Raw genomic sequence first — 22739 nt, 5'->3', positions numbered from 1 at the left:
ATGTGGATTATATTTGATGATGATTTATATTAAAAGATAAAATCTGAGGATAAATTTTTTTAATGAAAGATAGCCATTATATATCTTTAAAGTTATTTCACATGAAAATTAGATTTACCATTAACAAAGCTGGGAACTTCTAGTGAGCAAAGCTGTAAACTTCCTGTTAACAAGCATGTGAACTTCCCATAAACAGGTTGCTGTGGACATCCCACAAACAGGTTGCTGTTGTTATCCCAGAAATAGGTTGCTGTAGACATCCCAGAAACAGGTTGCTTTGAACTTCCCACAAACAGATTGCTGTTGACATCCCACAAACAGGTGGCTGTTGTTATCCAAGAAACAGGTTGCTTTAAACTTTCCGCAAACAGGTTGCTGTGGACTTCCCACTAACAGGTGGCTGTTGTTATCCCAGAAAAAGGTTGCTGTAGACATCCCAGAAACAGGTTGCTTTGAACTTCCCACAAACAGATTGCTGTGGACATCCCACAAACAGGTTGCTGTGGACATCTCACAAGCAGGTTGCTTTAAACTTCCCACTATTAGGTTGTTGATGACATCCCACAAACAGGTTGCTGTTGTTATCCCAGAAACAGGTTGGGTTGCTGTGGACATCCCACAAACAGGTTGCTGTGAACTTCCCACATACAGGTTGCTGTGGACATCCCACAAACAGATTGCTTTAAACTTCCCACTATTAGGTTGTTGTTGACATCCCACAAACAGGTTGGGTTGCTGGGAAATCCCACAAACAGGATGCTGTGGACATCCCACAAACAGGTTGCTTTAAATTTCCCACAAACAGGTTGCTGTGGACATCCCACAAACAGGTTGCTTTAAATTTCCCACAAACAGGTTGCTGTGGACTTCCCACAAACAGGTTGCTGCAGACATCCCACAAACAGGTTGTTGTGAACTTCCAACAGTTTGCTGTGGACATCCGACCAACAGGTTACTGTGGACATCCCACAAACTGGTTGCTGTGGAAATCCCACAAATATGTTGCTGTTGACATCTCACAAACAGATTGCTGTGAACTTCCCACAAACCGGTTGTTGTGAAAATCCCACAAACAGATTGCTGTGAACTTCCCACAAACTGGTCGTTGTGGACATCCCACAAACAGGTTGCTGTGAACATCCCATAAACAGGTTGCTGTGAACTTCCCACAAACTGGTTGTTGTGGACATCCCAGAAACAGATTGCTGTGAACTTCCCACAAACAGGTTGCTGTGAACTTCCCACAAACCGGTTGTTGTGGACATCCCACAAACAGATTGCTGTGAACTTCCCACAAACAGGTTGCTGTGAACTTCCCACAAACCGGTTGTTGTGGACATCCCACAAACAGTGTTGTCTTGGGTGTAACCCCAGTTTTCATCCCACAAACAGGTTGCTGACTCCACAAACGCTGTGAACTTCCCACATACCGGTTGTTGTGGACATCCCACAAACAGATTGCTGTGAACTTCCCACAAACAGGTTGCTGTGAACTTCCCACAAACCGGTTGTTGTGGACATCCCACAAACAGGTTGCTGTGAACATCCTACAAACAGGTTGCTGTGAACTTCCCACAAACTGGTTGTTGTGGACATCCCACAAACAGATTGCTGTAAACTTCCCACAAACCGGTTGTTGTGGACATCCCACAAACAGATTGCTGTGAACTTCCCACAAACCGGTTGTTGTGGACATCCCACAAACAGGTTGCTGTGAACATCCCACAAACTGGTGGCTTTGGACATCGCACAAATGAGTTGCTGTGAGCATAATTATTATTGTTATACCAGATTTATAAAGCATCTCACAAACAGGTTGCTTTGGACATCCCACATATGGGTTGCTGTGAACATCCCACAAACAGGTTGTCGTGGACATCCCATGAACAGTTGCTGTGGACATCCCATGAACAGGTTGATGTGGACTTACCACTTACAAGCTAATGACCATAATTACCTGGCAAAACTCTGCCAGAAATTGCACACATACTAGCCTGTACAGAAAAAGTACACAAACAAGTAAATTAACACGAAAAACTCAAGCACTAAAACTGTGACAAAATCCAGTTACCAATGTCTCATTACTATTTCATTTCATAGTATTTGGTATATGTTGTATATTGCTTATATATATAGAGAATAATAGGTAAGTGCCGTAGATGAGAAAGTTTATCTGGCGAGGTGGAGGAGGTTATCGGGTGAGCCGAAGGCGAACCTGATAACGTCCGGAGCCGAGCCAGATAAACTTTCTCCATCTTAGGCACTAACCTATTATTCTATTTGTCTTGTCATTACTTCATTTTCCGATATTTGGCAATTTATTTTACAAAAATAAGTGTGCTACAACCGCTTTAATGACGTCATATTCGTAATGACGTCACTTATATAATGACGTGATTACCGGCAAAATCGCAATAACTTCTTCGTTTTTGAATAAAAACTCATTATTTGACCACTCATTTTCTTAGTTCGGACATTTCCAACACAATGATGATGGTTTCGTTGCAAAATTTCTTATGACAACAATATCGATCATAAGGTCACATGATCAACTGACCGTATATCACTGGTCACATGATCAACTGACGGTATATCAAGAAAGATATACGGCACCCTGATATCGGGTCGAAAATACTGCAAGTGACAGGATAAATCATATTATATTGATACTTATGTTAAGTATTACAAAAACCTAAAGTCAAAGTTTTGCACTTTAGTTATCAAACCTATGTAGCTAATATTGTCATTTCCTTTCAAATATTCTGATTCAGCTGCAAAAACATTAGCCAAACTGTTTTTGTTACTTAAAACAAAGCCGTATCTGTAAACTGGGGCAATATTATCACATACTTTTCCTGCAAGACACCACATCCCCATGTGTATATGTAAAAAAAACAAAAGGTCTTGCTATTTTAAAGTTGTATAATGAGTTTCCATTTTGTGTGACTAAAGTTTTTATTTGTCAGCTGTGATGATGGTTATGGAGGAGAATCCTGCGTACCTTTAAGACCACTTCCTATGATGCTCCGGGATGATTTTAATCGGGAGAAACCGCTAAATGAGAACTGGTTACAGATTTATGGAGGAGAGCCAACTAAAATGTGTGGAACTCTTGTTAGTGGAAATGCTTTGACATTTAGTCATGTAAGTTCTCTTTGACTTTGTTGTTATGAAACCATTCCTACTGGTATAGGTCCAACATCTACCATCCATCATCAGTCGCATTTTATCCTGTATCAACATTTTTGGCTCACCAAAACTAAAGCTTAAAGATGAACTACAAGATAATTATGTCTTCCACAGATAGTGGGTAGACATTTTGATTTAGTGCGGTCCATCTGTCTGTCTGTTTGTCTAGTTTTGTAATTTTATACCTGAATTTTGGCCTTTGATTCATCAAATTTATGATGTTTTGGCTTCTTCTGTTGTAACATTGGGCGGATTTCCACCAAACCTTTCAGGTGTGATCAGTGCCAAGCCATATTTTGGACCACTAGAGCTCAAAAGAGAAATGCTTTTAAACAACTCCCTCCCATGAAGTTTTTGAATGATCTTCATCAGACTGGGTCTGTACCATTCTTGTAAAGTTGAACAATTTGGCTAAATGTAGAAATATCTTTAAATGACTTGTTCGGGTGAATCTTCATTAAATTTTGACCATAGAATCCTTGTAACGACTGCTCAGATATGAGGAGCTTTCAATATGTAAATTAAATGTTATTCAGCCATGAATTTCACTAGGTTGACGTGCATTGTACATTAACTTTCCCCAAAAAATCAATACCAATTTTTTTAGGTATGTTCGTTATACATGAATTAATTTTCAATGTAAAAATACCCACTCATTATCACTGTGTACAAAATGACTGGAAAAGGTTTGCCAAAAAGTGTTCAAATACAGTTATATTCAGGTGCGCTGTAGGCAAGGTGTTCCTTCAAAAACAATATGCGATGAATTATGCCAGGTTTATGGAGAGAATCAAGTTTTGTATATGACAGTTTGCAGTAGAGTTAAATGTTTTAAAGCAGGAACTGAATCAATTAAAGATCACACTAAAGAAGGTAGGCCTTAACAGCTTTGAGCTCAAAGAACATTGAAAAGGTTAAGCAAGTTATTGCTCAAGATGCACGATATACAGTGAGAGACATAGCTAATATTGTCAGTATATCTTTAGGGTCAGTTTTTACAATATTGGAGAAAGTATATGGTTTTAGGAAAATTTCTGACAGGTGGATACCGCATTTGTTGACTGCTGTTGACAAAAACTGACGGGTTGTAATGGCAAAAAAACTATTAAAAATGTATCCCAAATATAATTGTCTTAAATTTGCTGGCCTCCTGACAGGGGACAAAACATGGGTACATTTCTACGAGCCCCACCGGAAGATAGACAACAAAGAATGGGCTACGAAAAACGCCCGACGACGATGCATAGCAAAACGTCTACACAACGAAATAAAATTATGTATGCGATATTCTTCAGTCCACAGGGAGTTGTGGTTGCAGTTCCTGTAAAAAACAGATGTTCAGTAACAGCGTTGTGGTCTGCCGTGTTCCAGTACCTCAAGACTGTGCCTAAAATGGACCTCTGAGACACATTAAAAAATTGGTTAGAACGTTTGAAAAAATGTCTAAATGTCAGAGGAGAGTATTTTGAAGGAAATAAATAAAAACTGTTTTGATATATTTTTATTTCTTTGTTTTATGATGGCAGTAACATTACATATTGAACACCCCTCGTATGTTCAAATTGGGGAACTTGATCTGATTTTTTTCTTCAAATAGTCGAGCTATCCTACTCGCCCCGGCGTCGGCGTGAGCATGGGCGTCACACAAATGTTAGTTTGCGTACCACCACAAATATTTTCAAAGTCCATTGACATATTGCTTTCATATTTTGCATACTTGTTTACCATCATGACCCCAGTCTGTAAAAAGGAGGAGGCAACTCTATCAAGCATTTTGACTGAATTATGGCCCCTTTTCGACTTAGAATAAATGTTTAAGTTTGCGTACGACCCCAAATATTTTCAATGTCCATTGAGATATTGCTTTCATATTTTACATACTTGTTTACCATCATGACCCGAGTCAGTAAAAAGGAGGAGGCAACAGTATCAAGCATTTTGACTGAATTATGGCCCCTTTTCGACTTAGAATATGCTTATTGTAATGTTAAAGTTTTACTCATTGCTTATATTATACTATCAAGCACTGAGAATAGTCGAGCGCACTGTCCACCAACAGCTCTTGTTTTATTAGCTCACCATAGCACGGAGTGCTCAGAGTGAGCTATTGCGACCACCGGACGAAAAACTTTTACTACCTTCACCTCAAAAACTGCAAGACCAAGAGCTTAGATATTTAGTTTGTAGCATTGAACATAGGTCCTCTACCGTTCTTGTTCTCAAATCATGTCATTGGGATCAATTTTTGGGTTTGACTTGTTGTACATATACTATATATAAGAAAAACATAAACAGTCTTCTTCTCTAAAACCCTGTCACTCAGAGCCTGTAGCATTGTTTAGTGGTCCTCTATCAAGTTTGTTCAAATCATGCCCCATAGGTAAAAATTTGCCCTGTTGACTTGTTTTACATAGATTTATATCAATATAAGAAATACTCAAAACTTGTTCTCTGAAATGGTAAAGGTTTAGAATTTTTGACATTGTGTAGTGGTCTCTGGGGTCAAAATTAGCTCAACCCAGGGTTCACTTGTTTTTCATAGATTTATATAGAAAAGTCTTTGAAACATTGTGTAGTAGTCCTCTACCATGTTTGTTCAAACCATGCCCCTGGGTTCAAATTGGCTTAACTAGTTGGGTCATTTCAAATCTCTGTCTCGGTCTTATTAAAAACAAAAGTCCATGGTGGTGCATTTGGCTGAAGTGTTAGTCTATTGTACATTTTGTAATATTGAACAGATGGGTCACAGCTCAAATGTCTGTCTTAGCCTTACTTTTTATACGCCCGTTTGAAAAACGGGACATATTATGGGAAGGCCCCTGACAGTTGTTCACCATCATGAGACGGAGTGTCATGTGCAAGAACCAGGTCCCCAGGTCTAAGGTCAAGGTCACACTTAGAGGTCAAAGGTCAAATTCAAGAATGACTTTGTCCGGAGCATATCTTCTTCATGCATGGAGGGATTTTGATGAAAGTCAGCACAATTGTTCATCATCATGAGACGGAGTGTCATGCACAAGAACCAGGTCCCTAGGACTAAGGTCAAGGTCATACTTAGAGGTCAAATGATACAAGAATGAAAACTTTGTTTGGAGCATTTCTTCTTCATGCGTGGAAGGATTTTAATATAACTTGGCACAAATGTTCACCACCACGAGGCGGAGTGTCATGCGTGAGAACCAGGTCTCTAGCTCTAAGGTCAAGGTCACACTTAGAGGTCAAAGGATACAAGAATGAAAACCTTTTCCGGAGCATTTCTTCTTCATGCATAGAGGGATTTTGATATAACTTGGCACAAATGTTCACCAACATGAGATGGAGTGCCATGCATGAGAACCAGGTCCCTAGATCTAAGGTCAAGGTCACACTTAGATGTCAAATTATACAAGAATGAAAACCTTGTCCGGAGCATTTCTTCTTCATGCATAGAGGGATTTTGATATAACTTGGCACAAATGTTCACCACTTCGAGACGAAGTGTCCTGCAAAAACCAGGTCCCTAGGTCTAAGGTCATCACACTTAGAGGCCAAAGGTCAGATACAAGAATGACTTTGTCCGAAGCATTTCTTCTTCATGCATGGAGGGATTTTGATGTAACTTGGCACATTTATACACCATCATGAGACGAAGTGTCTTGCGCAGTTCCCTTCTTTAGAATTACTTCCCTTTGTTGTTACTATAAATAGCTTATATTGTAACTTTTTCATTACTAGTCGTAGGGAAAAATCGAGACCACTTTTCTGTAGTACAACATGCATGCTACATCCAATTTTGAGGTGTATTTTGACCAATCTCTACCTGGTAAAGATTTTTGTGTGGACTTGCAATTTTTTCTGGGATTTTTTTTTTTTTTTTTTTTTTTTTTTTTAAGATTAACTTCCCTTAGTTGTTACTATAAATAACTTATATTGTAACTTTTTTAGCTCACCTGAGCACAAAGTGCTGGGGGTGAGATATTTGGATCGCTCACCGTCCGGCGTCCGTCCGTCCGTCCGTCCGTCCGTCCGTCGTCCGTCCGTCCGTCGTCCGTCCGTCCGTCCACACTTTCCTTTAAACAACATCTCCTCCTAAACACCAGGCCAATTTTGATGAAACTTCACAGGGATGTTCCATGGATGGTCCTCTTTAAAAATTGTTCAAAGAATTGAATTCCATGCAGAACTCTGGTTGCCATGGCAACCGAAAGGAAAAACTTTAAAAATCTTCTTCTCAAAAACCAGAAGCCCTAGAGCTTAGATATTTGGTGTGAAGCATTGCCTAGTGGATCTCTACCAAGTTTGTTCAAATCATGACCCCGGGGTCAAAATTGACCCCGCCCCAGGGTCACTTGATTTTACATAGAAAAATCTTAAAAAATCTTCTTCTCAAAAACCAGAAGCCCTAGACCTTAGATATTTGACATGTAGCATTGCCTAGTGGACCTCTACTAAAGTTGTTCAAAGCACGACCCCGGGGTCAAAATTGACCCCGCCCCAGGGGTCACTTGATTTTACATATGAAAATCTTCAAAAAATTCCTAAAAATAAACCAGAAGGCCTAGAGCTTAGATATTTCACGTGTAGCATTGCCTAGTGGACCTCTACAAAATTTGTTCAAATCATGACCCCCGGGTTCAAAATTGACCCCGCCCCAGGGATCACTTGATTTTACATAGGAAAATCTTAAAAAATCTTCTTCTCAAAAAGCAGAAGGCCTAGAGCTTAGATATTTGACATGTAGCATTGCCTAGTGGACCTCTACTAAAATTATTCAAATCATGACCCCGGGGTCAAAATTGACCCCGCCCTAGGTGTCACTGGATTTTACATATGAAAATCTTCAAAAATTTTCTTAAAATAAACCAGAAGGCCTAGAGCTTAGATATTTCACATGTAGCATTGCCTAGTGGACCTCTACAACATTTGTTCAAATCATGACCCCCAGGGTCAAAATTGACCCCGCCCCAGGGGTCACTTGATTTTACATAGGAAAATCTTCAAAAAATTTCTAAAAATAAACCAGAAGGCCTAGATCTTAGATATTGACATGTAGCATTGCCTAATAGACTTCTACAAAATTTCTTCAAATCATGACCCCCAGGTCAAATTGGCCCCGCCCCATGGGGTTACTTAATTGTACATAGAAAAATCTTCAAAATTTTCTAAAAATAAACCAGAAGGCCTAGAGCTTAGATATTTGAAATGTAGCATTGCCTAGTGGACCTCTACAAAATTTGTTCAAATCTTGACCCCCCGGGGTCAAATTGACCCAGCCCCAGGGGTTACTTGATTGTACATAGGGAAATCTTCATAAATTTGCTTAAAATAAACCAGAAGGCCTAGATCTTAGATATTCGATATGTAACATTGCCTAATAGACTTCTACAAACTTTGTTCAAATCATGACCCCCGGGGTAAAATTGGCCCCGCCCCAGGGGTTACTTGATTGTACATCGGAAAATTTTCCAAAAAATTTCTAAAAATCATCAGTTTGACATTTGAAACATGTAGCTCATATTACTCTGGTGAGCGATCCAGGGTCATCATGACCCTCTTGTTATAATTGACCGTACGGAAAAACCAAGACCACTTTTCTGTGGTACAACATAGATGTTACTTTCCAATTTTTGGTGTATTTTAAGGTATCTCTACCTGGTAAGGAGTTTTTTTGTGGACTTAGAAAAACAAAAGACTTACAGTGATTACTAAACAACCACAAAATTAAAATTCCATTTGCAAATACAGGTGCTAGAGTAAAGAAATTTGCTATGACGGGCATATATTGTGACATTCTGGCACTATTGTTTTGTATTAATAAAGGGTCATTTAGATTTCATAACATCAATGTTAAGGTCACTTTTTTCACATTGAAGATACAACAATGAAATTTGTTCTCTGGATTGTCCATGTTTTGAGTAAATCCATTTATTCTGAGCAATTTGTTTCTTACCTTAATATTTCGGCTATATTGCATAGCCTTCATCAGCTGACTGCACTGAGTTCTGGTCAGTGGGTGTCATGAGTCATCACATGACACCAGTAGATGACCGAACATTCAGTACTCCAAAAAGGTATGAATTTTTGGGTTACCACCCCTCTCCCCCCACCCCCACTATTCCCACTGAGGAAATTATCACTTCCACCAAAACAGCTTGTAGTCAAATGTCCGATAAAGCACAAGCAGATAGCTTAAGGGCAGAAGTGGTGAAGATTTTTAAAAAAATAGTAAGCCTCCCAAGAGTAATGTGACCCAAAAGGAATGAAGAGCCCTTTCAAATTTAGGCAAAAACAATGTAGTTATTCTTCCAGCAGACAAAGGGTGAACCACAGTGGTACTTAATCAGATAGAATTCAAATCCAAAATGGAGAAATTAGTGTCTGATAAATCCACATATGATATCCTCAAAAGTGACCCCACCAAGACTGTAAAAAAATAAGTTGATCTCAAAACTAAAGGATCTTAAGACAGACAACCAAATGGATGACAAGTTTTATGAGACTCTATCCAATCTCAGAGACAGTTCCTAAACTTTATGCCCTTTCAAAAAAGAAGAATGCCCCGATGATACCATTTGGCCCAGTACTGGAAGTGTTATGTACCAAGTTGCCTTGTTTTCATGTCAATAATGATGGTTCCACAAAAGTCACAGTGTATAGAAAGCCCACTCACACAGACCAGTACCTATTTTGACTCCAACCACCATCTAGAACATAAGAGATCTGTTGTGAGAAGCCTGTTCCATCTGGCGGAAAAACTAGTCAAGGATGATACGGACAAGAAAGCAGAAAAAGAACGTCAAAGGACTGGTGCTCTATGGGCCAACGGCTTTCCAGAAAGGATGTTTGCTATTCCAAATAAACCTACCAAGAAAGACAATAAAACACACCAACAATCAAACAAAAAAAGACCTTACATTTGAGGAACTTCAGAAGCCTTAACACAGGATCTTTAAGAAACATGGTGTGAATATGTACCATCGGTCGCTCACAGGTCACACATGTGAAAGATAAGACAGACAAGATGAAGAAATGTGAGGTTGTTAACTGGAAGATCTTTAGAAACAAGAATGAAAGATCATATGTCTTGATCCAAATCAGCACTACAAGAACACTGTGAACAAACTGGACACCACATTGACCCCCAAAACATTCTTGACGTCAGAGAACATGCATCTAAAACTGCGGGTGAAAGAAGCCATACTTATCAAGCAGCGGCAACCACTGCTCAACCAGGACAACTCCAGTTATTTCCTTTGGCACAGCTGCTGTCTTTGTTGTTCTTGAATTTGGAGCAGAAATAATTAGGTATTTCAAGTGCTAGCTGAATGTAGATTGTACTACAGAAGAAATGAGATTCAGATTGCAGGTGTTGAAGATTTGTTGTATGATCGAAGCAGTGTTGTCGCTGATGACTGCACTGAAAGTGACAGTTCAGATTTTAATACCTGGACTGATGGGTAATGAATCTGCAGCCTTTAATTGCAATTTAGTTTTTTGTACTCCTCTCCCAAACAATACAGAACACTTTTGCAAAAGTATTTTTTGTGACAAGTTTTATTATGTTCAGCCTGTTTCCAACTCTTATGTAAAGCTCACCTGAACCTGAAGTGCTCATTGTGAGCTACTGTGATCATGCTGTGTCTGTTGTTTGTGTGCATGTGTCTGTCCATTGTCAGCAACTTTTTTAAATGACATACCCTCAAAAAGCACTGAATGGATTTTGATGAAACTTGGCCTGGATGTTCCTAGTATGGTTTTCTACCAAAGACATACAAATGGTTCCACTTGGTTGCTTATAGGGGCTGCCCGAGCTAAAAATAGAAAGTCTTCAAATGACATCTCCTCAAACCACTGGTCCAATTTTGAAACAATTTCACACAGATGGTCCCTATGTAAACTTCTACTAAGATAGTTCAGATTCTTGTGATTTGTCAAACATGACCACCAGGGGACGTGGTGACTTTTCCCTGTATGTATATAGTGGAAACTTTAAAAAATCTTCTTGTGTGAAACTGCTGGCTCGGTTTTAATATAATTTTACAAAATGATTCTTGTGTGACCTTTTACCGAGATTGTTCAAATTATTCTGATTCATTTCAAAACATGGCAGCCAGAGGGCTAGGTCATTTTTGCTACATGTATTTAGTGGAAACTTGTGTGAAATTGCTGGCCCGATTTTAAAATAATCTCACACAAATGTTTCTTAGATATTTGACGTGTGATATCAAGGTGTGACCATCTACGGTAATTTTTCAAATTATTGCCCTAGGTGAAAAAATGACCATGCCTATGTGTGTGACATGTATATATAATACAGGCTAATATAGAAGAAACTTTTGAATATCTCCTTCTCTGAATACATGATAGCTGGAGTCTTGATATTTATATAAACCTAACTCTGTACATGTACCATTACATTAAACAAACAGACTTGAAGCCTTTTACACAGGTGAGCACTTTAGGGTCAATAACCCTCTTGTTTTTATTTTATTGACTAGGATAATATGAGAATGGCAGTAACACGTGATTTAGATACAACCATGCTCAACACAATAGAGTTCTACTTCCTGTATGGCTGTAATGGTAAAAAGATGGAATGGCCTCGGAAAGAAAGTGTTTTGTTACAATATTCAAACAACGGAGGAATAACGTGGAACCTTGTCAAAGAACTGCATTATCGCAATGACTCCAGTCCAAGGTAGTTACTCCATTATAGTTATGTTCAAGGAAGGTTATTCTGTAACAGTTATACGGAGTAGAGATTACTGTAGAACCAGAGTATGCAAAGAAGACTATCTGTAATAGCTATTTACAAGGCTCACTACTCTGTAGCTATATGTGAAGGAAGTTACTCTGTAACAGCTATAAGTAAAAGAGCTTACTCTGTAACAGTTTCATGAAAGGCAGGTTAATCTGTAACAGCTACAGACAATGCAGGTTAGTCTGTAACAGCTATAGACAATGCAGGTTACTCATTAACATCTAAAGACAAAGGTTACTCTGTAACAGCTGTAGACAAGGCAGGTTACTCTGTAACAGCTAAATACCAGGCAGGTTACTCTGTAACAGCTAAACCAGGCAGGTTACTCCGCTATAAGTAAAAGAGGTTACTCTGTAACAGTTTCATGAAAGGCAGGTTAGTCTGTAACAGCTATAGACAATGCAGGTTTCTGTAACAGCTATAGACAATGCAGTATACTCTGTAACATCTATAGACAAAGAAGGTTACTCTGTAACAGCTATAGACAAGGCAGGTTACTCTGTAACAGCTATAGACAAGGCAGGTTACTCTGTAAAAAAGTAAGAGCTATGTACAAGGCTAGTTACTCTGTCACAGCTATATACAAGGGAGGTTACTCTGTAACAGTTTCATGCAAGGCAGGTTACTCTGTAACAGCTAAAGACCAGGCAAGTTACTCTAACAGCTATAGGCAAGGCAGTTTACTCTGTAGCAGCTAAAGACCAGGCAGGTTACTCTGTAACAGCTATAGACAAGGCAGGTTACTCTGTAAAAGCTATATGCAAGGCAATGTTCTCTGTAACAGCTGTATGCAAGGCAGTTTACTCTGTATCAGCTATATGCAAAACAGCTATATGCAAGGCAGGAATCTCTTTATTAGCTGAATGCAAGGCAGGTATTTCTGTAACAGTTATATGAATGGTTTGATATTATACCCAAAGAAACGATGCAAATGCAAATCTGTCTGTTCGGCCTCTGTCTGATGGTCTATCCGACCATTGTGTCAGCTCCATGTTTTCTTAAGATTTTCAGAAAACTTGCAATAGTTATTAACCCCACCAAGACAATGTACAGAGCACACAACCCAAGGTCTAATGTCAAGGTCATACTTTGAGGTCAGAGGCTAAGTAGTTTTACATCATACCTGCTTCATATTGTCTGCTTGGAAGATTTTCATATAACTAACATACAACATACAAAGTGTACATCCCAGGGTAATAGGTCAAAGGTCAAGGTCACAATTGGAGGTCAAAGGTCAAATAGCTTATCCTGCTGAGAAGATTTTCATAAAACGGGCATCAAATTGCATGTAAATTTAATTTAGTTTAGAGATTAATTTGATCATGTGATTCTCCACAATGATGAATTTTTATCGGCGTCAATGGGATGTACAGAGCGTATGACCCTAGTCACTAAGTCAAAGAACAAGAAGGTGTCCACTCCATATCTTCTAAACCACTTGAAACAATTGAACAAAATTAGTGTTAGTAATTAACCTCATCCAGACAACATGCCAAATACACAACCCAAATCACTAAGGCTCCATTCTTAAAATTGAACCAATTCCCTGTCACAAGTATATGACAGCAGATACAAAGTTATGTAAAAGCATCAAGCCTCTTTTTTGCTTTTTATGGTTATTTCAAAGGTCACTCTTTTCCAATTTGACTGTTGAAATTGGCCAAAAATTTGAGAACAACCCTAAGTCCAAAGTCATTGTCACACTTGGAGGTCAAAAAACTCAAATATATGACCACTCCATATCCTCTTAATCCATAAAATGCAGAGTGTGCAACCAAGGTCACTAGGCTAAAGGTCAAGGTCACATTTGAAGTTCAAAGATAAGAATTACATTTTACTTTCACTGTATCAGAGTGGCATCACCATGAGTGGTTGGTAACTCTAGTGCTGTTTAGATTATTTGCACAACATATATCACTTGCTTCAGTTATATTCAGGGCAGATTTCTCAGTAACAATTATGGACATTTACTTTCAAGATGGGTTACTATGTACATGGTTAGTTACTCTGCTACAATTATGTACATGATTGGTTACTATGTTACAATTATTTACATGACTAGTTACTCTGTAATAGTTACCTTTATGATTAGTTACTCTGTTACAGTTACGTACATGATAAGATCCTCTGTTACAAGTATGTACATGGGTAACTACTCTGTTACAATATTATACATGATGAGTTACTTTGTTACAGTTACGTACAAGACAAGATACTCTATTTAAATTATGCACATGGCAGGTTACTTTTTTACAAATTGTTCATGATAGGTTACTCTGTTACAATTATATTAAGACAATTAACTTTGTTAAAGATATGCTCAAGATAAGTAACTCTGTTGCAGTGATGTTCAGTTATGGTAGGGATGATTTACGCTGTTACAGTTAAGGTCGAGCTGATTTACACTGTTACAGTTATGTTCGAGATGATTTACACTGTTACAGTTATGTTCGAATGATTTACACTGTTACAGTTATGTGTGAGCTGATTTACACTGTTACAGTTATGTTCGAGATGATTTACACTGTTACAGTTATGTTCGAGATGATTTACACTGTTACAGTTGTGCTTGAGATGATTTACACTAGTTATGTTCAAGATGATTTACACTGTTACAGTTATGTTCCAGATGATTTACACTGTTACAGTTGTGTTTGAGATGATTTTCACTAGTTATGTTGCAGATGATTTACACTGTTACAGTTATGTTTGAGATGATTTACACTGTTACAGTTATATTTGAGCTGATTATACTGTTACAGTTATAGTCGAACTGATTTACACTGTTACAGTTAAGTTCAAGCTGATTTACTCTGTTACATTTCTGTTAGGGCTGATTTTAACTGTTACAGTTATGTTATAGATGATTTACACTGTTACAGTTAAGTTCAAGCTGATTTACACTGTTACAGTTAAGTTCAAGCTGATTTACTCTGTTACATTTCTGTTAGGGCTGATTTTAACTGTTACAGTTATGTTATAGATGATTTACACTGTTACAGTTAAGTTCAAGCTGATTTACACTGTTACAGTTATGTTCTAGATGATTTCAACAGTTACAGTTATGTTCAAGATGATTTACACTGTTACAGCTATGTGCAAGCTGATTTACACTTTTACAGTTATGTTCCAGATGATTTACACTGTTACAGTTGTGTTTGAGATGATTTTCACTAGTTATGTTGCAGATGATTTACACTGTTACAGTTATGTTTGAGATGATTTACACTGTTACAGTTATGTTTGAGCTGATTATACTGTTACAATTATAGTCGAACTGATTTACACTGTTACAGTTAAGTTCAAGCTGATTTACTCTGTTACATTTCTGTTAGGGCTGATTTTAACTGTTACAGTTATGTTTTAGATGATTTACACTGTTACAGTTAAGTTCAAGCTGATTTACACTGTTACAGTTAAGTTTAAGCTGATTTACTCTGTTACATTTTTGTTAGGGCTGATTTTAACTTTTACAGTTACGTTATAGATGATTTACACTGTTACAGTTAAGTTCAAGCTTATTTACACTGTTACAGTTATGTTCTAGATGATTTAAACAGTTACAGTTATGTTCTAGATGATTTACACTGTTCCAGTTATGTTCAAGACAATTTACACTGTTACAGTTATGTTCAAGATGATTTACACTGTTACAGTTATGTTCAAGATGATTAACACTGTTACAGTTACGTTCAAGATGATTTACACTGTTACAGTTACGTTCAAGATGATTTACACTGTTACAGTTATATTCAAGACAATTTACACTGTTACAGTTATGTTCAAGATGATTTACACTGTTACAGTTATGTTTGAGATGATTTACACTGTTACAGTTATTTTCTAGATTATTTACATTGATACAGTCAGGTACTTGATTATTTACATTGATACAGTTATGCTCAAGATGATTTACACTGGTATCTATATGTGCAAAATGAGCTGCAACAGCAATATCTTGAAAACATACTTAAAAAAGGTATTTCATTGATTTGGATTCACTTTCATGAATTACAGGTATTTGGAGAGTAAAATTGACTAGTTCACTCATTCAGGTAAGACTTCTTTGAAAGAAATTCCTTAACTTTCATACAAAAACTGGTTAAATATGCCAGTTGGACAAACCCTATTTTCATTCTTCCTTGTAATTTCAGATTTTTCAGCCTTGAGTTACCAGAGAATGCAAGACATAACTCAACAAGGTTTAGACTTTGGCAGCCCTCTAATGCAGGTCAGTGTCTATTATTATGATGTTTCTAAATTTGATGATAATGAAAATTGGTAGAAGATATAAATTGTAATGAAAGTCTCAAAATTGTGTGACATTGTAACATAGGTAGTAAAGTGGTAAACTGAGTGTGACATTGTAACATAAGTAGAATAGTGGAAACCTGAGTGTGACATTGTAACATTGGTAGAATAGTGGAAAACTGAGTGTGACATGGAATTCAGTGACATCTAAATTTATTTGTTCTCATTTATTATTTGTATGTAAGTCTACCTGAACTATAAAGCATATAGTAGCTCCTTCCTCTGTCTCTTTGTCTGTCCATCTGTCCAGAATATTTCTCAACAACCACTGGCTGGAAATGAGTGGAACTTCATAGGAAGCTTCTCTTTCAAGAGGAAGATATGCATATTAGCTTCATGTTCCAGTCTGATGATTTTTCACTGAAGTTATTCCCCTTTGATTATTAGTATACTATATTACCATTTCTTGGCTCCACTGACTGGAATGTGAAACATTAGTCAGTTACTTTCCTTGATTATGTCCCAAGAAGTAGATTGGTCCTACCTCTGTTTTTATCGTTGATTTCTTTGTAATTTTCAAAAGCAATATCTGTTATAAAATTCATGGGATTGGAAAATGATTATGCACAGGTTTTCTTTTAGTGGCCCTCTGTTAAATAAAGGTTTGGTTTATAATTTTTATTTAGAAACCTACGCATAAAAAGCATATTTATTTTGACCAACCCCAACATCTTGGACAAAGGTTATAATGAAAAAGTCAGAGGAATCCAACTGAAAGGGACCAATGTAGTATTTGGTTCTCCATGCGCTTTATCCTACAACTTTTCAAGGGAAGTAACAAGATAATGTTCCTCATTCTTCAAAAGTTTGTAGAAAGCCTGTCTTCAAAGAGGAGACATAAATGTTTTTTTCGTGTGTAGGTACATGTACAATGATTTTAGCTCCACTATTCGGAGAATAGGGAGGCTATTCTACATGCCCCGGTGTCGGCGTCGGTGTGACCTTTCTTGGTTAAAGTTTTTCGGCAACCTTTGTTTTTCTCTCATATCTTTGTTTTTCTGTCATATCTTTGTTACTATTGCATATATCTTACTGTAACTTCACATAAACATTGTCTAGCATACAAACAAAGTATGAGCATGGGCTGGGCCCATTATACATAAGGTCAAGGTCACCAAGGTGTTATACTTTGGTTATTTTTAAGGTTAAAGTTTTTCGGCAACCTTTGCTTTTCTGTCATATCTTTGTTACTATTGCTTATTGCATGGCCCATCACTTCACATAAACATTATCCAGCATAAACACAAAATATGCACAGGGGCTGGGCCCATTATACTCAAGGTCAAGGTCACAAAGTTGTTATACTTGGAATTATTTTCATGTTAAATTTTTTCGAAAACTTTGTTTATAGACATATCTTTGGTAAATCTTTTAAAAGATAATGACTTGAAATTAAAAATGTTTCTTTATAATCATCATCTGCATGTGTGGTTACAATCCCCATAACTCTTATTGTATTTTTGACAGAATTATGCCCCTTTCATACTTAATGTTTTTTGGCAATCTTCACTTTCTGGATATATCTTTAGTACAATATAAGATAAAGACTTGAAACTCAAAATATATCTTTACCATCATCATCTGCATGTGTTGTAACAGTCCCAATAACTCTAATTTGTGTTCTCAACAGAATTATGCCCCTTGATGTATCTTCCTTTTAAAAGTAGAGGTCTCTTATTGAGACATACATTCATTTTACAGTCAAATCACCAAATAGTGGAGCGCGCTGTCTTACGGACAGCTCTTGTTCACTAAGTTATTGCCTTTTAGTTACTCAACATTAGTACTCTATAGTGCCATCCTTTTCCAGATTATGTTATCAGCCTGGGTTAAAGATAATTTGTTTGTGGAGGAATAATGTTATCCACATCAGCAATAAAGAACTTGTGTATTGCAGGAACTAGGTTTTCTATTTATGTATTTGTTTTTCAAATCACATATCCACCTAAAACAGGGTGACCTGAGCTTACCTCTGCTTTTTATGCTGTTCACCAGTGACCTTAATACTAGTATAAGTAAAGATCTAAGCGATATTTTCATGTTGAAGGGGCTTAAACATTTCTTGATTCTGTAGCTGACAACCAGTTACTTTTTGCAAAGTCTCCAGAATCTTAACACTCAATGCTAACAAATATAGAGCATTATTGTCAACATTAGGGATTGAAAACAAATATGTCTAAAACAATTTAGGACTGCAGTTATGGGAGAAATCAACAAACATAAAATGTGGTTAAATGGCCATGAAATGACCTTGTTTATTTTTACATAGAAAAGTAGAAAAACATATAACATGTTTATTGTATGACAGAAACAGGTTTCTGAAATTTTTTACCAGGCAAAATAAATTTATAGAAATAAATAAAGTAAATAAAATGTGGAGGTTTCTTTAGAAATGACCTTAGAAATGGCATTGGCCAAACGAAAACTTGGGATACCTCTCTAACTGCATTTGAACAAGTGTGGAGCTGGGGTAGGTGGTGGGTAAAATCAGAAATTCCTTTGTTTTTGCCACCCACGCTTAAGATAACTGGATCAAACCAGTTCCAGGATTGTATAAATTCCGTGATGCTGTTCCTCCCACTGCCCATCATAAATTTCGCTGATGCTAGTTGAGCATAGCTTGTATTTAAGCCGAGGTCTTTGAAAAGGGTGGACATTCCAATCATGACTCTTTCATATGATACTCCAATAGAAATTGTCATGTCCTTCATATATTTCGGAATTACACTATCTAAACATGGTAATTGGTACAGAACGCAAAAACAAAGTGCACACTTGCATCACCTGAACTGCACAAGCACTTTACAGTTTTTAACATACAGATTGACTAAGTTATCAGAAATGTAAATTGTTCGATTCTTTGGTAGGGTCTATTTTAAATATTAGCACGTAAATATGGGGGATGCACAAGGCCACAGATGTTGAATTAATACACACCAAGTTTCTACAAAGAATTTTAGGTGTAAAAGAATAAAAAAACCTAGCAGCACTTTATGACAAATTAGGTTCTGTTCCCCTTCATATTTTCTGCAAATTTATATGTTTAGATATTGGAAAATATATGTAAATAAAATGATAACTCATCATAACTGAATACCACTTTATTATTATACCCCCAGATACTACTATTTGGGGGGCTATACTGGATATTGGTCCGTCGTCCGGGCTATTTCTCAGCAATTATTTGCCAGATTTCCATCAAACCTTGTAATTATTTTCAGTACCAAGCCTAGTTGTGCATGTGTGAAGTGATAACCATTTGGATGATTTTTCACTTAATTATGGCCCTTTATTAATTTTTCTTTTTATGTATATGGAAAAAATTTGTCCGCTCTATTTCTCGGTCCTTATATGCCAGACTTTTATCAAACCTTGTAATTATCATTGTTACCAAGTCAAGTTGTGCATGTGCAAAGCACGTTCCATTTGAATGATTTTTCACGTAGTTATGGCCATTTATTAATGTTTTCTTCATATGTATATGGAAAAAATTTGTCCGCGCTATTTCTCAGTCATTGTATGCCAGACTTTTGTCAAACCTTGTTATTATTATCATCATCTGTACCAAGTGTAGTTGTGCATGTGTGAAGCACATTCCATTTGAATGATTTGTCACGAAGTAATGGCCCTTTATTTGTTTCAAATATGAATTGAGTTACATTGGAAAAAACTTCAATAATTTCCTAACATATTTGATATGCTGTTAAGGATGTAGGAGTGATTTTTTTCTAACATAAAGAATTTTTTCATACTCTGTGAGCTTGAAGAACATTTGTTTCCAAGACAAACAAGAGAAGAAACATAGGTCACCGAACTCGTTTTAATTTTATAGGGCATTTTCTTCACCCACTGCTTAAGCATTTTTGAAATTTTGTAAAATTAGAAAAATGGTGGTACTTTATAAAACATATAATATCCCACTTAATGTTATAGGGATTTTGGGTGTTACGGGTTAATATGAATACAAGGTGGTGCCAGTATTACAAAAGCATAAATGTCACTAACAATTCTCTTTCATTTTCACATATTGACATAATTACCCCACCCACTTTATTGTCAATGGAAAAAAACATATTTAGATCTACAAAAAAAATTCTGACGTTAAGATTTTCAAAATATTTTGCAGCTTTAATGACCCACAAAAATGCTTCAAAATGGAAAGAAAGAAAGTTGGGGTCACCGTGCATCTAAGAGATTTATTAAGAAAAAACTGTTAAAAATTGGTAAATTTTGATATTTTTTGTTCTTTTTGTTTTAAATATATGTTTTCTAGATAATATAATGTGCCATCTTGAAAACTTTTATTTCAATTATAGCTCATCATTATATGTATCAGTCAGGAAATTTTCAAAACCAAACCTAATCTACTTTAATAGATATTTGACATTACCTTCCCCTACCCCATTGTAAATCTTACGTCAATTTTAGGCAAATTCCAACCAAAAATAAGGGTGAAAAAAAATTTTTTTTCGCAAAAAGTAGAATATATTTGCTTAAATGGTACATTATTAGCCATATTTTAATTATCTATCATTAATTTTTGGCAAAACTTTTGTTAGAAAGCACTATTCGGAAAAACATTTTTCAAAATGGCGGATATCCTGAAAAAAAACGCTCGTACATCCTTAAGTATAAATAGTTGATGACCCTTAGTGTCCCTTGACCATGACATTGACCTTCTGACCTACTTTCTTCTTTTTTAAGATATTGCTATAAAATTGTCCAATGAACCACTTGTACAGTTTTGAACACACATCTCAAAACTGACTTTCAGTGACCTTGATATTGACCTACTGACCTACTTTCTTCTTTTTTAAGGTACAGCAATGAAATTTGGAGATCTTATACAGTTTTACACAACATTTTTTGAGCATCTTTGGGCTATAGATAATTTGTTTATTGCAGGAACTATGTTATCTACCTGGGCTATAGACAATTTGTTTATTGCAGGAACTATGTTATCTACCTGGGCTATAGACAATTTGTTTATTGCAGGAACTATGTTATCTACCTGGGCTATAATTTGTTTATTAATACTGGAACTATGTTATCTACCTGGGCTATAGATAATTTGTTTATTACAGGAACTAAGTTATCTACCTGGGCTATAGATAATTTATTTATTGCAGGAACTATGTTATCTACCTGGGCTATAATTTATTTATTGCAGGAACTATGTTATCTACCTGGGCTATAATTTGTTTATTAATACTGGAACTACGTTATCTACCTGGGCTATAGATAATTTGTTTATTGCAGGAACTATGTTATCTACCTGGGCTATAGATAATTTGTTTATTGCAGGAACTATGTTATCTACCTGGGCTATAATTTATTTATTGCAGGAACTATGTTATCTACCTGGGCTATAATTTGTTTATTAATACTGGAACTACGTTATCTACCTGGGCTATAGATAATTTGTTTATTGCAGGAACTATGTTATCTACCTGGGCTATAGACAATTTGTTTATTGCAGGAACTATGTTATCTACCTGGGCTATAGACAATTTGTTTATTGCAGGAACCATGTTATCTTCCTGGGCTATAGATAATTTGCTTATTACCGAAACTACGTTATCTACCTGGGCTATATATATTTGTTTATTGCAGGAACTATGTTATCTACTAATAAGCTTTGATAATGTGGCAGTTGAGTCCAATAAGTCCAGGGATGTTCAAAGATAATCCGTCACAGATCTATTGTAAAGCAATCGTTGGATTTACCTGTATTGGAAAATAAACACTGTCGATTGTTTTGGGGTCAACTGCCACATTATCAAAGTTTATTAGTACCTGGGCTATAGATAATTTGTTTATTACCGGAACTACGTTATCTACCTGGGCTATAGATAATTTGTTTATTGCAGGAACTATGTTATCTACCTGGGCTATAATTTGTTTATTACAGGAACTATGTTATCTACCTGGGCTATAGATAATTTGTTTATTACCGGAAATACGTTACCTACCTGGGCATGAGATAATTTGTTTATTGCAGGAACTACATTATCTACCTGGGTTTATTGCAAGAACTATGTTATCTACCTGGGCTATTGATAATTTATTTATTACAGGAACTGTGTTATCTACCTGGACTATAGACAATTTGTTTATTGCAGGAACTATGTTATCTACCTGGGCTATTGATAATTTGTGTATTGCAGGAACTATGTTATCTACCTGGGCTATAGACAATTTGTTTATTGCAGGAACTACGTTATCTACCTGGGTTTATTGCAGGAACTATGTTATCTACCTGGGCTATAGACAGTTTGTTTATTGCAGGAACAATGTTATCTACCTGGGCTATAGATAATTTGTTTACTGCAGGAACCATGTTATCTACCTGGGCTATAGACAATTTGTATATTGCAGGAACAATGTTATCTACCTGGGCTATAATTTGTTTATTACCGGAACTACGTTATCTACCTAGGCTATAGATAATTTGTTTATTACAGGAACTAAGTTATCTACCTGGGCTATAGATAATTTG

At 36.5% G+C, this 22739-nt stretch overlaps 1 protein-coding gene across 2 annotated transcripts in view; it reads left to right on the top strand.

The window, feature by feature from the left end:
- The window catches only part of LOC123529323 (reelin-like), a 418269-nt gene that overhangs the window by 250740 nt on the left and 144790 nt on the right, over nt 1–22739 (top strand). For both annotated transcript variants that reach the window (XM_045309613.2, XM_045309612.2), the window contains exons 34-36: nt 2967–3144; nt 11667–11866; nt 16084–16160. In XM_045309613.2, coding sequence (XP_045165548.2) covers nt 2967–3144; nt 11667–11866; nt 16084–16160 — 455 coding nt within the window. The remainder of the gene's footprint in view (nt 1–2966; nt 3145–11666; nt 11867–16083; nt 16161–22739) is intronic.

This window comes from Mercenaria mercenaria, chromosome 13 (genome assembly GCF_021730395.1).
Source record: "Mercenaria mercenaria strain notata chromosome 13, MADL_Memer_1, whole genome shotgun sequence".
NCBI classification, from domain to species: domain Eukaryota; kingdom Metazoa; phylum Mollusca; class Bivalvia; order Venerida; family Veneridae; genus Mercenaria; species Mercenaria mercenaria.
This window is presented reverse-complemented; position numbering and strand designations above follow the sequence as displayed.